This window comes from Rhinolophus sinicus, chromosome 3, assembly GCF_057876585.1.
Source record: "Rhinolophus sinicus isolate RSI-liver-muscle chromosome 3, RSI-T2T, whole genome shotgun sequence".
Lineage (NCBI taxonomy): Eukaryota > Metazoa > Chordata > Mammalia > Chiroptera > Rhinolophidae > Rhinolophus > Rhinolophus sinicus.
The window spans coordinates 144,854,668-144,868,535 of record NC_142503.1 but is presented as its reverse complement, the minus strand read 5'-3'; the positions used below and the strand labels follow the sequence as shown (position 1 = coordinate 144,868,535).

General features: G+C 33.9%; 1 protein-coding gene across 12 annotated transcripts in view; it reads left to right on the top strand.

Moving 5' to 3' along the window:
• The window catches only part of GABPB1 (GA binding protein transcription factor subunit beta 1), a 57,766-nt gene extending 44,137 nt beyond the window's left edge, over positions 1 to 13,629 (top strand). For 9 of the 12 annotated variants that reach the window (XM_019730661.3, XM_019730667.3, XM_074327750.2 and 6 more), the window contains exons 7-9: positions 2,869 to 3,054; positions 5,882 to 5,997; positions 12,115 to 13,629. In XM_019730661.3, the coding sequence (XP_019586220.1) occupies positions 2,869 to 3,054; positions 5,882 to 5,997; positions 12,115 to 12,267 (455 nt within the window). In that variant the 3' untranslated portion in view covers positions 12,268 to 13,629. Of the gene's footprint in view, positions 1 to 2,868; positions 3,055 to 5,881; positions 6,017 to 12,114 lie in introns of all 12 variants that reach the window. The other 3 variants (XM_074327754.2, XM_074327751.2, XM_074327756.2) reach the window with 2 other exon arrangements.
• The last annotated feature ends 239 nt before the right edge of the window (positions 13,630 to 13,868 follow it).

Genomic DNA, 13,868 nt, shown 5'->3' with positions numbered 1-13,868 from the left:
CTGGGGGGCACTTTGTCTTACGCAGTCGGTTTCCTTGTAATTTCTTCTTTAATTCCTTAGCATAGCACAACTTAAAAAAAAAGCTTTTTAGATGAAAGGCAAGCACTGTCTTATTTTAAATGACAGTCATTGCAAATAGTGCAAAGATGAAAGTTCTTGAGTTGTGCCTTGACTGTGTGTGATCTCAGAAATTTCTTACATATGATTATGCTTTAAAATATTTACTGCTTGTAGTTAGCATTCAACCAGAGTGAACATTTCTTTTATGTGGGTGTTTTTTTTAAAAATCAAAGCAATAGTTAATGTATTTGAAAACCTTAGTAGTTGTTCTATTGACTATATTACTGTTTTATTCCCTACATTTCATTTTATAATTATCTTCCTGAAATTTTCTTAAGTGCTTGGTGATAAAGCCTAATTATAGTTTAAGACACACAAAAATGAGAGAACTCAAAACATAAAGGTTGTTTGCATTTTGAGTATCATCTGCAGTTTGTATTGTGACTTGAGTTTCAAATAAAACAGTAACAGGTTGCAGCCAGGCCTGTTGCCATGAGTGCATCCTTGAAAACTAGGGTCCTAGTGCTTATCTTGACTTAAAAAAAGGAATTCATATATTTAGGGCCTCGCTCTGTCTTTAGTAAATCCTGTGGTCATTGATATCCAGAATGTTCTGCTGGAAGTTGGTAGTAACTTAGTGTGTTTCAGAGCAACTGTGTATCTGGATAGTAGCATGACTTCAGGAGAAAATCATTTTATTTAATTACACTTTTGGTAAAGTGTTGCCTCAACACATTTAAAAAACCATATAATTTAGAAATAGTTTTTATGCCATTTCTTCTTTCAAATCTAGTTCTATTAAAACATTTTTTATGTTGACAGTTTTCAAAGCCATAGAATAATTGGAGGATGAACTTTATACCTTTCCCTTGTATTTACCAACTGTTAACATCTTGCCACACTTGCATGTTCACACACGCACACTTATTTCACTAAGTTATCTGCGGGTAGACTGCGGACATTGTAAGACTTATCCTGAAATACTTCAGCATGTGTCTCCTCAAGAACAACGACAGCCTCCTACATATTCACAGCTCCATTATATTTTCTAAAAACATCAACATTAATTTAGTAACATATCTGACATGTGGTCCATCATTCAAGTTTCCCCAAGATGTCCTTTATAACTGTTTGTTTGTTTTTCATCCAGGATCCAGTCAAAGTTCATGTATTTGGTTATTGTGTCTCTTTAGACTCCCCCAATCTAGGACAGTTCCACTGCCTCCCTTGTTTTTTATGACATTAAAATCTTGGTAGAGTCTAAGTGAGTGGTCTGTAGGATCATCCACATTCTGGATTCATTTGTTTCTTAATAATTAGATTCAGGTCAAACATTCCCAGGAAGAACGCAGTGATATTTTGGAATCTCCCATTGCATTACATTAGGAGGCACATAATGGCAAGTCAGCCTGGTAATGACCACTTGCTGAGAGCGGTGTCTCTATGGGCACAGTTTTCTCTTTGTGACTAATGCTAGTCTTTGGTGTGTTACTTTGAAAATATGTGTATATCTTCTTCCTCAAAACATTTCACCTATTAGTGATCTTTGCTTGACTCAGTTATTACATCGATGGTTACAATGATGATTTTTTCTTATTTTGTTAGATTTCATTCTTCTATCAAGAAGATCTTTCCTCTTTCCCCATTTCTCTCTCTTGTCATTATGAAGTATTATTATAGGTAAATGGATTTTTTAAAATTCAGTGTGTTATAGTCCGTTAATGTCATTATTCCTTTTGATGTTGTTTTTTATTGAAGTGTAACATACATACAGAAAAGTGTGTAGATCTTAAGTGTATGCTAGTATAATGAATTATCATAAAATGATCACACATATAACCAGGGCTCAGTTCATAAATGGGAAGTACACAGTATATTTGGTGTGTCTGATTTACATCACTGAGTGTGGTTTTTTTGGTCAGATTTATCCATGTTTTGCATTTAGTCAGTTAAATTGCTGTGTGGTATTCCAGTGTATGAATCTACCATAGTTAATTTACCCATTGTACTTGTAATGTATATCTGGTTTGTTTCAAGTTTTTGACTGTTTTAAGTAAAGCTGCTCTGAATCCTCCTGTGATGTCTTTTGGGATCAGTAAGTTGGTCATAGAGTTGCCTGTGGGAAAGCATTTTGTCAGCATTAACTTGTGATTTCTTTGCCCAGACAAAGCCAGGAGTGCTGTTTTCAGGTGCCAGAGTCCCCTCTAAGCCTCTCATAAAATATGAAGAGCATAGCTTTGGATTTTATTGATATAAATGTTAATATGTTGTATTATTCACTGTCGTACAGTACAAGATCTATGTGCTACTTATTATCAAGGTAACCCTTGTTCACACAATCCAAAAAGGGAATACTATTTACTCTGTCTACTTTAAGAATACAAATTGTCATGTTTCATTGGATATGGGAATGTTTATCAACTGATACGTAAATGGAGTATAACCACATACGTAATTCTCTCAGATTGTGGAGTTTTATTAAGCAGGTGTAAACTTCGTCATATCCTTGGTCTTAGAAGATCTTATAAATTTTGTACCTTGTATAACTAAATGAAGAGAAATTGTTTATTTAAACACACACATGCATAGATAGTTGGAACTCACTTTTTGTAAATTGTGGGACTTGTAGTCAACTGTTTACGCAGACATATACAGCACTGCTGGAGACTAAGATTTAAAACCGTGTAAAAGCTTTTCTGTATAAGAAAGAAGTGGGAAAGCAAAGGTGGCAAAGGAAAAGAAACTTCTATTTGTACTTGTATATATGTTCACTGATTTTTACTTTTTTTTTTTTTTTTTCTTCTCCAGTAGTGGCTACAGAGGAAGTAGTTACTGCAGAATCTGTGGATGGTGCAATTCAACAAGTAGTTAGTTCAGGGGGTCAGCAAGTCATCACAATAGTTACAGATGGAATTCAGCTTGGAAATTTGCACTCCATTCCAACCAGTGGCATAGGTCAGCCCATCATTGTCACCATGCCAGATGGACAGCAAGGTTGGTAGTAGGCATTTATATAAAGTTTGTGTTTATTCTCAATTCATAGGAAATCATGATATGTTTTTCAAAGCATTTATTTTTGCCTTAAATTATGTGCGTGTTTTCTCTGAGTGTATACCAGATGGAAAGAGGAATTGACTCCCAAAGGATTCTGGGTGGAAAATGAGCTTAAATAAATAATTCAAAATCTGCATTGGACAATAATTTCCTAGTCCCTTTTAATGCAATCCATATATCATGTGGGCTTTTTAAAATATCATGTAAGAAAAGGCTACTTAAGAAGAAATTGGACTTAAGACTTGAAGTAGGAATGTGATGGCAACTTTTAGCAGCTTTGTTGATAATTTTTCCTTTTTTTTTTCTTTGAAGCCACAGGGAGCAATAAAATGAATGAAACAGAAGCCCCAACAACATTTTCAGTGAAAGTAAAAGGGTTAGAAAAATGTAAAATTCCATATTTTAAGTGCTGCCAAAAACATCTAAGACCATTACAGCCAGGCAAGAGAACTCTCATTAAAGCCCACAATGGTGCATCAAAAAAAAAAAAAAAAAAAAAAAAAGGGTTGATCTCAGAAATCAGCATAAATATACTTCCAGCAAGACAGGGAGGGCCCAGACTGAGTAGGAAGTGCTACAAACAGGGCAAAGATAAAATAGGGCATGAATACTAGAGGAAGCAGAAGGAGAAGGTGCAGAAAGTTCCTATCTGAGCAAGCACTGCCCTGTACTCAGTTCCCTAAAAACAGAAGCGTGTGCACACAACCTTTTAGAAAATGGGTAGGATGGCAGAGACCATGCTTCTTCATGGCCAATGTAGGGATTATGAACAGAAAGGGCTGGAGGTAGAAGTTCTCCTAAATTAGGTTTGATTTAGTGACAGAGGAGGTATGATACTATAGAGAGACCAGATCTCAAGGAAAGAGTTTGTCACTGTAGCAGTAGAGGAGGAAACCCTTGACCTTAGGAAGGCTGAGAGGCCTTTCTCCTGTTCTGCAGAAATCTGCTGGTAAGCTGGTGCGAGATTTGGATCAGGCCCTTGTGCTTTCACAAGCTTTAAAGAACTAATTCCAATTAAATAGAAAAGAAGAAAACTTTCAAAGTATTTGTATAATGCAGGTATAACACTGTTTCCAAAACCTGATATTTATACAGACAGACTAATTTCATTGATGAACAAATGAAAAGAAAGTCATGGTTTTGAATGGGAAGACTCACTACTATAAAGCTCTTAATTTGTCCTGAGTTGTTTTATAAATGTGATATGAAAAAGAAAACTATTAGTTTGCTAGGGCTGCCATAACAAAACACCACAGAGTGGGTGATAAATTCTGAAACAACAGAATTTATCTTCTTATAATGCTGGAGTATAAAGTCCAAGTCAAAGTGGTGGCAGGTTGGGTTTCTTTTGAGGCCTCTCTCTCTCTGGCTTACAGATGGCTGCCTTCTTGCTGTGTCCTCACATGGTCGTACCTCGGCTATGTGTTATCTGTGTCCTGGTCACCTCTTCTTGTAAGGACACCAGAAATACTGGATCGGGGCCCACACAAATGGCCCCATTTACCTCTTCACCTTGTTCAAGTCCCGATCTCCAAATACAGGCGCATTCTAAGGACGGGGTTCGCAGTTGAACATTTGAATGTTGAAAGGACACAATTCAGCCCATATCAAAGACAAACAGGTCTTTTTCTGGAATTAGGCAAACAGGTTCTAAAGTTTATATTGATGGGGTGAGGAGGGAAAAAGAATAAGGAAAAATCTGGAAAAGAATAGCAGTAAGAGGAACCTAGTGAATATTAAAATAAAGACTCCATAATTTAAAAATTGTAACTGACATATGAGTATATACATTATGCAGACAGTCCAGTGAAACAGATGCAAGGTTCTCAGATTCTTTTTGAGTTAATTTATAAGTGTAGCATAATAAGATATGAGTTAAAAAAAAACAACACTAATTCTCAAAATTTCTAATCTTTTAAATGTTATGTTTAAATATGTTAAGTAAATATTAGTTTTACTTTTTTCATTTGTTTACACTTATAAATAACAAAAAACATTAAAGGCTATGGGACAACTATAGTTTTCCTCGTTGATTATTAAGATTGCTTTGCATGGTTTCAGCTTGCACAGTCTTTTTTTTGTCCTGTACTGCTATGCAAAGCAAGGACAGCTTATTTGTATATATTTACATTTATATAAAGAGATAACTAAAAACTGGACAAAGTCCAACAACCCAATAGAAAACAAGCAAAGGAAATAAACAGACAACATTCAAAAGGGTGTATCCATACAGTGGAATATTATGTAGCTAAATAAAAGAAAGCTCTCTATGTACTGATAAAAGATATCCTAGATATATGGAGTGAAAAAAGCAATTACAGAACAATGTATTTATGTTCGAATATGTGTTTTGTATGTATGCTACCTTTTGTGTAAGAAAGAAAAATGAGAATGGATATTCATGTTTGTTTTTTACAGAAATTAACACAAGAACAATATACAAGAAACCAATAAAAGTGATTATCTGTGTTAAAAGGAATGGAGTGAGACCTCTCAAAATATACTTGTTAAATATTGTTTTATTTGATCATATGAATGAATATATTATCTATAAAATTAAAAAAAAAGTAGATACTTTAAACAATGAGTTGTTTTCAGTAAAAGAGCAAGAAAATGAAGACAAATATTGACATCTTCATAAAAAGCAAATCAGTGTTTTGAAATTATTGTTTTAGAATATATTTTATATGAGTTGTGTCAATAGTGTCAACTAGTTTTATTTCTACTAAACCTTTCTGAAAATAATGTATACATTTTTTCATTTTAGTATTAACAGTACCAGCAACAGACATTGCTGAAGAAACTGTTATAAGTGAAGAACCACCAGCTAAGAGACAATGTATCGAAATAATTGAAAACCGGGTGGAATCTGCAGAAATAGAAGTAAGGAGTCTTTTGCCCGGTGTGTTTTGCTGCAGTCATCCAAAATAAATTCAATTTGCTTTTCTTTATTTTTTTTTGTCTTTTATATTTATTACTGACAGTGTTGTTTTGATACAGAATGAAAGTACATAGTATTATTTTGTTTAATTTTTGCCTTATATATATAGCAAGCCCTCAATAAATAAATATTGAATGAATGAATGAATGAGTGAAGAATTTGTTTGTAACAAAGTTTGTCATCCTGGTAACATTGGAATGCCTTTGGTCTTTACACTCCATCCTTTATTTTTCATTAAATTTACATACATCATTCTCACAAATCACTAAAGGAAATGTTACTATATATTAACTAAAAATTTTTTTTCTTTCAAAAGTGAAATGCAAATGCCTATTTGGGCTGGAGGATCCTCTTATAGAAGGTTGATATTTGTGAACTGGGTGATTTATTAAAAAGCTGTAGATAATTGCTTATTTCACTATTAAGTTCTTTAAGAAAATTAAATTTAGACTAACTTCTTGGGGGATTAAAATTTTTTCCCTCTCCCAAACTACATTGTAAGTGTAAACCAGTTTGTAAGTATAACCAAACCATAGTTACCTCACAGATTTTTTGTCTTACATCACTGTAAATAAAATTATGTCTTCCAAATTTGATATTAACTTATATCAAATGAAAATAAAGTTATTCAAAAGTTATTTTGGAGTTTTTATGAGAATTGAAAAAGCTAATATACTTACTATACACATATAATATCTGATACATGTAAATAGTAAATGTTGGTGAATATTTAAGGTTCTTGTTACCATAAAAAAGAAAGGATTGGGGGAAAAGTCACTAAAAGGTGACATAATTCTGACTGAGGACAATTAGAAAATATCCTTGCCCAAATTTATTTAAATGTGATACTGGTATATCTTTGGCCACAATCACAGAGTATATTATTGAGTTAAAAAGATTATCTGATTCATGGTATAGCCAGAATATTTGGTAAAATTATGACTTTAGTTATTGAGGATGAGTGGTTTTATTCAAAATTTAAAGTGACATTCAGTACTGAAATTCTTACAAACTAACAAGTTATTCCATTGACCAGCATCAGTACACTTATTTAATCTTTTTAATATCTTTTTCTGATATGTCAGAGGATCTTTTTTTCTGGCATAGAAGGTGAAAACAATTTTGTCATGTACTTTGCTTTAACTGTTTAATAAAACATTTTAAATTACTTGACTTTTTATTAAACATAAACTGACCCAAGTCAACAAAGTGTATTTTGCAAACATTGAACGTGCAGTCTGGATCTTTATTTACCTCTCAGCCAGTGCCAGTTGCTGTTTTCCTCAGAGTTCCACCTCTTTCCTCTCATACAGTCATTCAGAGAGACCAAGGAGAATAACTACAAATAACAGGAAAGTATGAATTGAGGCACATAAATTAACTAGAACCAAGGAGATAGAATTTCAGGGCAGTGGAGTTTCAGCTTGGTATAAAGAAGTGTTTTTTGTTTGTTTTGTTTTTAGTAATTAGAGCTTTCTGGTAATGGAAATCCTATTTTCCATTACTAGATATGTTCAAGCCAAGGTTGCATGATCTTAACTTAGAGCTATTACAGAGAGCTCTTAAAGCATACAGTGAGTTTAGATGGTGGAGGTGGGCTGGGGTTATAGAATGAAGAGAGACCCCTAGTGGTTTCATCAAACCAGGTAATCGTTTCCTTATAATACATGAAGTGGTTCTATTTTCTTAGATGACTAATAGAATTGTCTTGGGGCAGATTTTTATACTCCGCTCTCTAAGTGAGTTTGACCATTCACCCAAAAAAGTTTCTCTAAGGCAGCGTTTCTCAACTGGGGCAATTTTGACCCCAGGGGACATTTGGCAATGCCCAGAGATATTTTGGGTTGTCACAACTAGGTGCATGCCACTGACATTTAGTGGATAGGGGTCAGGGATGCTGCTAAATGTTCTACAACATACAGGGCAGCCCCCCACAATAATTATCTGGTCCAAAGATAATCAGTACTGAGATTGAGAAACATTGCTGTAAAGGAATTAAAAAATTAACTCGTTATACAGAATTTAACATGTTTGGGGTTTCTCTGTGTGTCCCCACAACTACCAGAGTGACTGTAAAGAATGTGCTAACAATTTATATTCACAGTTTCCTGGCTAACGTTGGAGAGGTTTATCACTAATCTCTGGAAAAATTAGTTTAAATTATAGAAAATTTTACTGTAAATGTCGCTTTTACATCTGCATGATAGTAATATAGGAAATGAAATAGGTTTGTTTTTTAGAGGAGAGGTATGAATAAGACACCGAATTGCAATAATGTATGTCATTTTGTTATCACCCATGCATATTACTGCACAAAATATATGTGGAAGAAGTGTGCTGCTTACGGATTTCTTCCATAAATAAACAGCGTATTCTGAATTGAAAATAACACTGTTCTTTGTACATGTGGGAGGGAGGAGATGTAATTAGTACATTAGGTGTAACAAAGTATTTTCCTATTACTTAGTTGTGTGAATTTAGGAAATAGTTACCCTTTTCTTTGCTATGAAGATTATAGAGATGAATATGTTTATCAGCAAGTTTTATATATTTACTTTTAGAACTATTTGTGTCCTTTAACCAGTGGTAGATTGGGATTCTTAGTGTTCTTTTAAAAGTTGATTTCTGTAAAGTTTATCATTTGATACAAATTTTGATACAAAAAGTGTTTCATTTGATACAATTTTTTTTCAATCTGTTTTTTTATTAATGAATATCCTTTGATGTAGCAAAGTTTAGAGTTTTTTATATTTATATCTCTTTTTGATTATTTTCTCTAGGGCTGGAGTAGGCAAAGTTTTTCTGTAAAAGGTCGGACAGCAAATATTTTTGGCTTTGCTATACAGTCTGTGTTTTACTACTCATATCTGCCATTGTAGCTGGAAAGCAGCCATAGTCAATTTGGAAATGAATAGATATGGCTGTATTTCAATAAAACTTTATTTATAAAAACAGGATCATATTTGACCCATGACAGTTAGAAAATAGATGCTTACACACAAGCAAATGAACAGCTCACCTGTTCAATGAACAACTCCCTGCCCAGTTTCTCTCTTTGTAAAGACATTTAATGGTGAGAATATATGGGGGTGAAATCAGATTTAGGTTTGAACTATATTTTATAATTTTCTGACTGATTTTGGTCAAGTTGTTTAACCATTCAAGGCTTAGCTTCCCAATCAGTAAAAGAAGAAAAATAATAGCACCTACATTATCAGACTGTTGTAAGGTTTAAGGAGAAAACATGTGAAGGACTAGTACATGGTAGACATATAGTAAATGCTCCGTAAATGTTAAGTGCTATTATTCTAAAATTTATATTGAGGTGTGATAGAAGATAAATCACTATAATGATTTCGTTGCTTTATAGCAAAAGCAAAATAAATTTGAATGTTAGAAAATTATGTATTAATATGATAAAATTGTTGAGATAATTGCTACTAGCTGAAGCAGAGTTCAAGCATCTTGTTTGAAAATAAAAAAGCAAACTCATGTCTTTCCTTGCTCTGTTATTCCATTGCCTAATGTAATAATGATGTATTGCTTGGGTTTGGAGTTGTTGTGTAAGATAAATACCTTCTTTTATTGCTACCAAATTTTGTTTATCATCAGGATTTATTTTCCTTGGAATTCTCCACTATTAGACTGTTAAAGGAAAAATACTTTAGTATTACATATTAGTAGACTAAAGTATGTTTATTTTAAAATATCAAAATCCTTTTTAAAATTGTGGTTTTATTGCAAAAAGCCAAAGCCATCAGATTGCCATATCTATTTAAATGTAAATCTCAGATGTCAGTCTGCTGCACTATTTTATGTGTGAAACAACCAAATTACTGTTCTCATTAAGGAAGTGCCTTGCATGTAATATATGTTCAGTAAATATTTTACAAATAAATTTAGAAACAGTATCTTTGAGTAAGAAGTGGTATTTTCTACTTCTAAGAGATTTTTGTTTTGAAAAGTCAGATGGCAAAAAAGATTCTCTCCCCAAATACCTATATTCCTGAGAAGTGAAAAAATGAAAACATTAAAAAAATCTTTAATAATGTTGACTATGCTTTCAAACTTGAGGATTAATTAGGGTAGTGCTAATGATCTTTGTCTCTCAGATTTTACAGATTCATTCAAGAAATTGCAGTGTAAAATGAGTCTTTTGTTTGACCTAGTAGGCAAAAGGGAGCTATCCTTTTATATTAAGATATATTGTACTAATTGAAATAAAAATATACAGTATAGAAAATAGGATTAAACTGTTCGCTGCTAGACTGTTTACCTCACTCAGTTGCTTTTATCTTCTGAAATAATTGAATCCCTTTGCTGTTTCTAAATGTCAAGAAATAGCTGATACTAGAAGATACCTTAGAGTATTTGTTTTAATATTTCCTACCATATCAGAGCAAATTTTTTTCCCCATATTCAAAACTTTGGCTACCAAAGGATCTTATTTAACACATAAAATTTTAAAACACTTATGAAGGTTTGTGAGTGCCCCTGCGCCACTTTGCCAGAGGTGGGGTCTCGCTCCTGGGAAAGCAGCACCCATTCATTCCCCACCCTTCCCTTCCGTGTGCTCACTGCCGTCCATAGTTCACTGCCGGGGGACTGATGACAATTGCTTAGATGAGGCTCATCTCTTGGGTGTCCTAACTTGCTCCTACTCTGTCATCTTGCCTGGAAAGTAAGGGTAAGAAGGGCATAAGAAAAGGACAGTAGGGTAGAGTTTGGGCATTTCTTAAAATGGAGATGAAGGGCACACCTTTCTTCTACTTGTACATTTTGTGTAATTAGAAGATTTGAAGACTAGTATAATCAATGACTCCCACATTTGGTGGCTCCGTGGGAAAAATAACTTGTTGGATCTAGCTTCATCCCAGTGTGGGGACAGGAGCGGGATCCCACGAAAGCCAGATATTAAATGTGCTCCTCCTTGTGGACCAGGTGAATAGTGAAGAGGAGGGAATGTGTGGTGTTCACAGTGGACCAGGGTCACGGAGACAGTGGAGGAGAACCTCGTACTGTCCTCTTCCCCATCAGGCTGCTGACACCTCACCTTCGGTCCCCTCTGGTCAAGTGTCTTGTCCAGTGTGAGCCTGGCCTTTCTAGTGATTAACGGTCCTCATCCCCCATTCCACTAAGAGGTCCTGGGCCTCTGTAATGAGGTTCAACTTGGGCCTGTGCAAGTTGAGCTTTTGTCCGTGTGCCTCCTGGAGGTATGGAAAAAGAATCTTTGAAATGTTTTCCCTTGTTTTTTGTTGAGGCAACTGAACAGAGGCAGAGTGAAGAGGAGGATAAACTAGACCATTTTCATTGGAACAGATTTGTTTCAGCTCTCAATTGAGGACTTGAACACATATATTTTATACCTGTATAATATAGTCACAGTAGAGAAATTAGTATTAGTATTTTGCTTTGCAAAATGGTATAATTTAGGAAACACTAATCTAGACTGGCACTCATCACTTTAGAGATGAATCATGCTTGCTATCATAGAGAAAGACAGTTTTTAAAACAGTAGTATTAGAATCTCATAAACCTGACTCCTTAGCGTGTTACCATGGGAAAGCTACATCGTCTCTGAATATCATTTTCCTCATCTGTAAAATGAGCATTATATCTATCTACAAGGCTTGTTATCAGAAATCACCTTGTTTAGTCATATAATGGGTGTTAAATAAATATTGTTTATAAGTATTACCTTTAGATAAAAACATCACAGAGATGTGAAGAGGTGTGGTTGTATATTGCCCTCTTTAAAGCTCTTCACTAGTTTTTGTAGTACATATAAAAGTATAGGTACCCAATTTGGGTTCATTATGTTAGTCTTATTTCTAATTAGGAAATTGTTTCCTTGAGGTTAGAAACTAATCTGTATCTCACAGTGTGGAGCACAAAATTAGGGGCTTTAGTAGCAAATTGGTTGAAAAGGCAAGATGTCTAGGAAATAGGTGGCTACTTTTAGCTACTACAAATATTTTTATTTAAAGGATGCATGTTTATATGTATTAATAACGTATTTGTGCAAAAATTGAAAAAAAACCTTTTTTTTTTTAAATCAGGAGAGAGAAGCTCTTCAGAAACAGCTGGATGAAGCAAATCGAGAAGCACAAAAATACCGACAGCAGCTTCTAAAGAAAGAACAGGAAGCAGAGGCCTACAGACAGAAATTAGAAGCTATGACTCGTCTTCAGACAAACAAAGAAGCAGTTTAATTGAACATGTAGTTTGAGTTTACTTTTGGTCAAGAAGGAATACAATCTTGAACTGTACATAATAAGGTGCAGTCATGGGAAGACAGGATAATAGAAGAGACTACAGATTGATAATTGGACTTAAGCCATGAGCTCTGAATTCTTGTAACATAAAACTTCAGAAGTTGTGAAATGTATTTAAAACTGAATTCTGTAAATAGTTTTTGTTTTTTTACAGTTCCAAATGAGTTGATAAAGATTGTTGAAGAGATCCAAAAACACAATAAGCCACTGTTTTTGTGTATTCTTTTTGATTTTAGTACAAACCTTAATTTCTCAGAAACAGAACAGTTTTAAGGGTGATCGTTGTTGATTAGACCAAATGTGTAATAATTATGTGGTGGACTGATGCTGGAATTACTCCTGTAGGTATAAACTTCTATATGAAAAGAAGATTCTTCCCGGAAAGTCTGTACAGCTTTAAGTTGTCTCAGATTCTCTGAAAGCATTTTTTAGAAAGCAGATTTTTATATTTGTTCATCTTCAACTATACCCAAGTAGATTTACCTGTATGTGAAGCAAATATTTTTTAAACTTTGTGTTTGTACATATTCTGCATGTTTTATAATTTCAAAATGCATCACTTGCATAGGTATTTTTCCCACAAAAATGATGGAAGTTACTAGGGAAAAAAAGCCCTTTTATTCTGTAGCTCAACTAAGTAAGCTAGCAGCTGGTTTTATTGGAGTGACAATGTTCTTGGAAGGAGCAGCTTACAAGATAACTTGAATTTGCAAACTGCAAAATCTATGCTTTTTTTGAAAATTTCATAGTGGGGACGTGAAACTGTGTTCTGTGCCTTCCATCATGATTTCCACATGAAAGCACTTTAAGGCACTAAATTTTAAGATAATGTTTTTGGAAAAATTCAAAGCATATGGGTTTCTGAAATATTTAATGGACTCATTTGACCCCAGGAAGTTATTGTTACGGAAAAAAAAAAAAAGGCTTTTGTATGTAGAACAAGAGCTTTTTGTACTACAGTGATGCTCTAGGTTTGTCTACCGTAACTTTTCCTTTTCCTTGTGAAAGCTGTTATGTCTGTGCTGCCACACGCTTTCATCACAATATTGTTGAATTCCACAATGTATGGACATTAAACTCTGACATACTGTTCATTCTTTTTTTTTTTTTTTTTTTTTTTTTGTAAAACATAACTTCAAACCTTTTTCCTTGCTTTATTTTTTAATGTTTTATTGCTTTATGAACATGTTTAACCTTGAGACCCTTCTAGATTACCTATACTGTGTAAAGAAGCCATTACCCTTAAAACTGTACTCTGGCCTACTTTTCTATTTTACAATTAAATATCTTTTCCACATATGTTCAGTGTAGACTTATATTTTGACCACATTTTATTCACACATTAAATGTTTGTTCTACCCATTACAGCTGTATTTCACCATATGAAAATATTATATATTCTTCACATTGTGTCTTAAAAGTCCTTGAGGTAAATCCTTGGGAATTTGTTAGTTCTCTCACTGGAGTTATCGGTATAGTTGTTAATGTAAAACAAGGATCTGTATCAGCCTGATACTTGCTATTTGAAAACTCTTAGG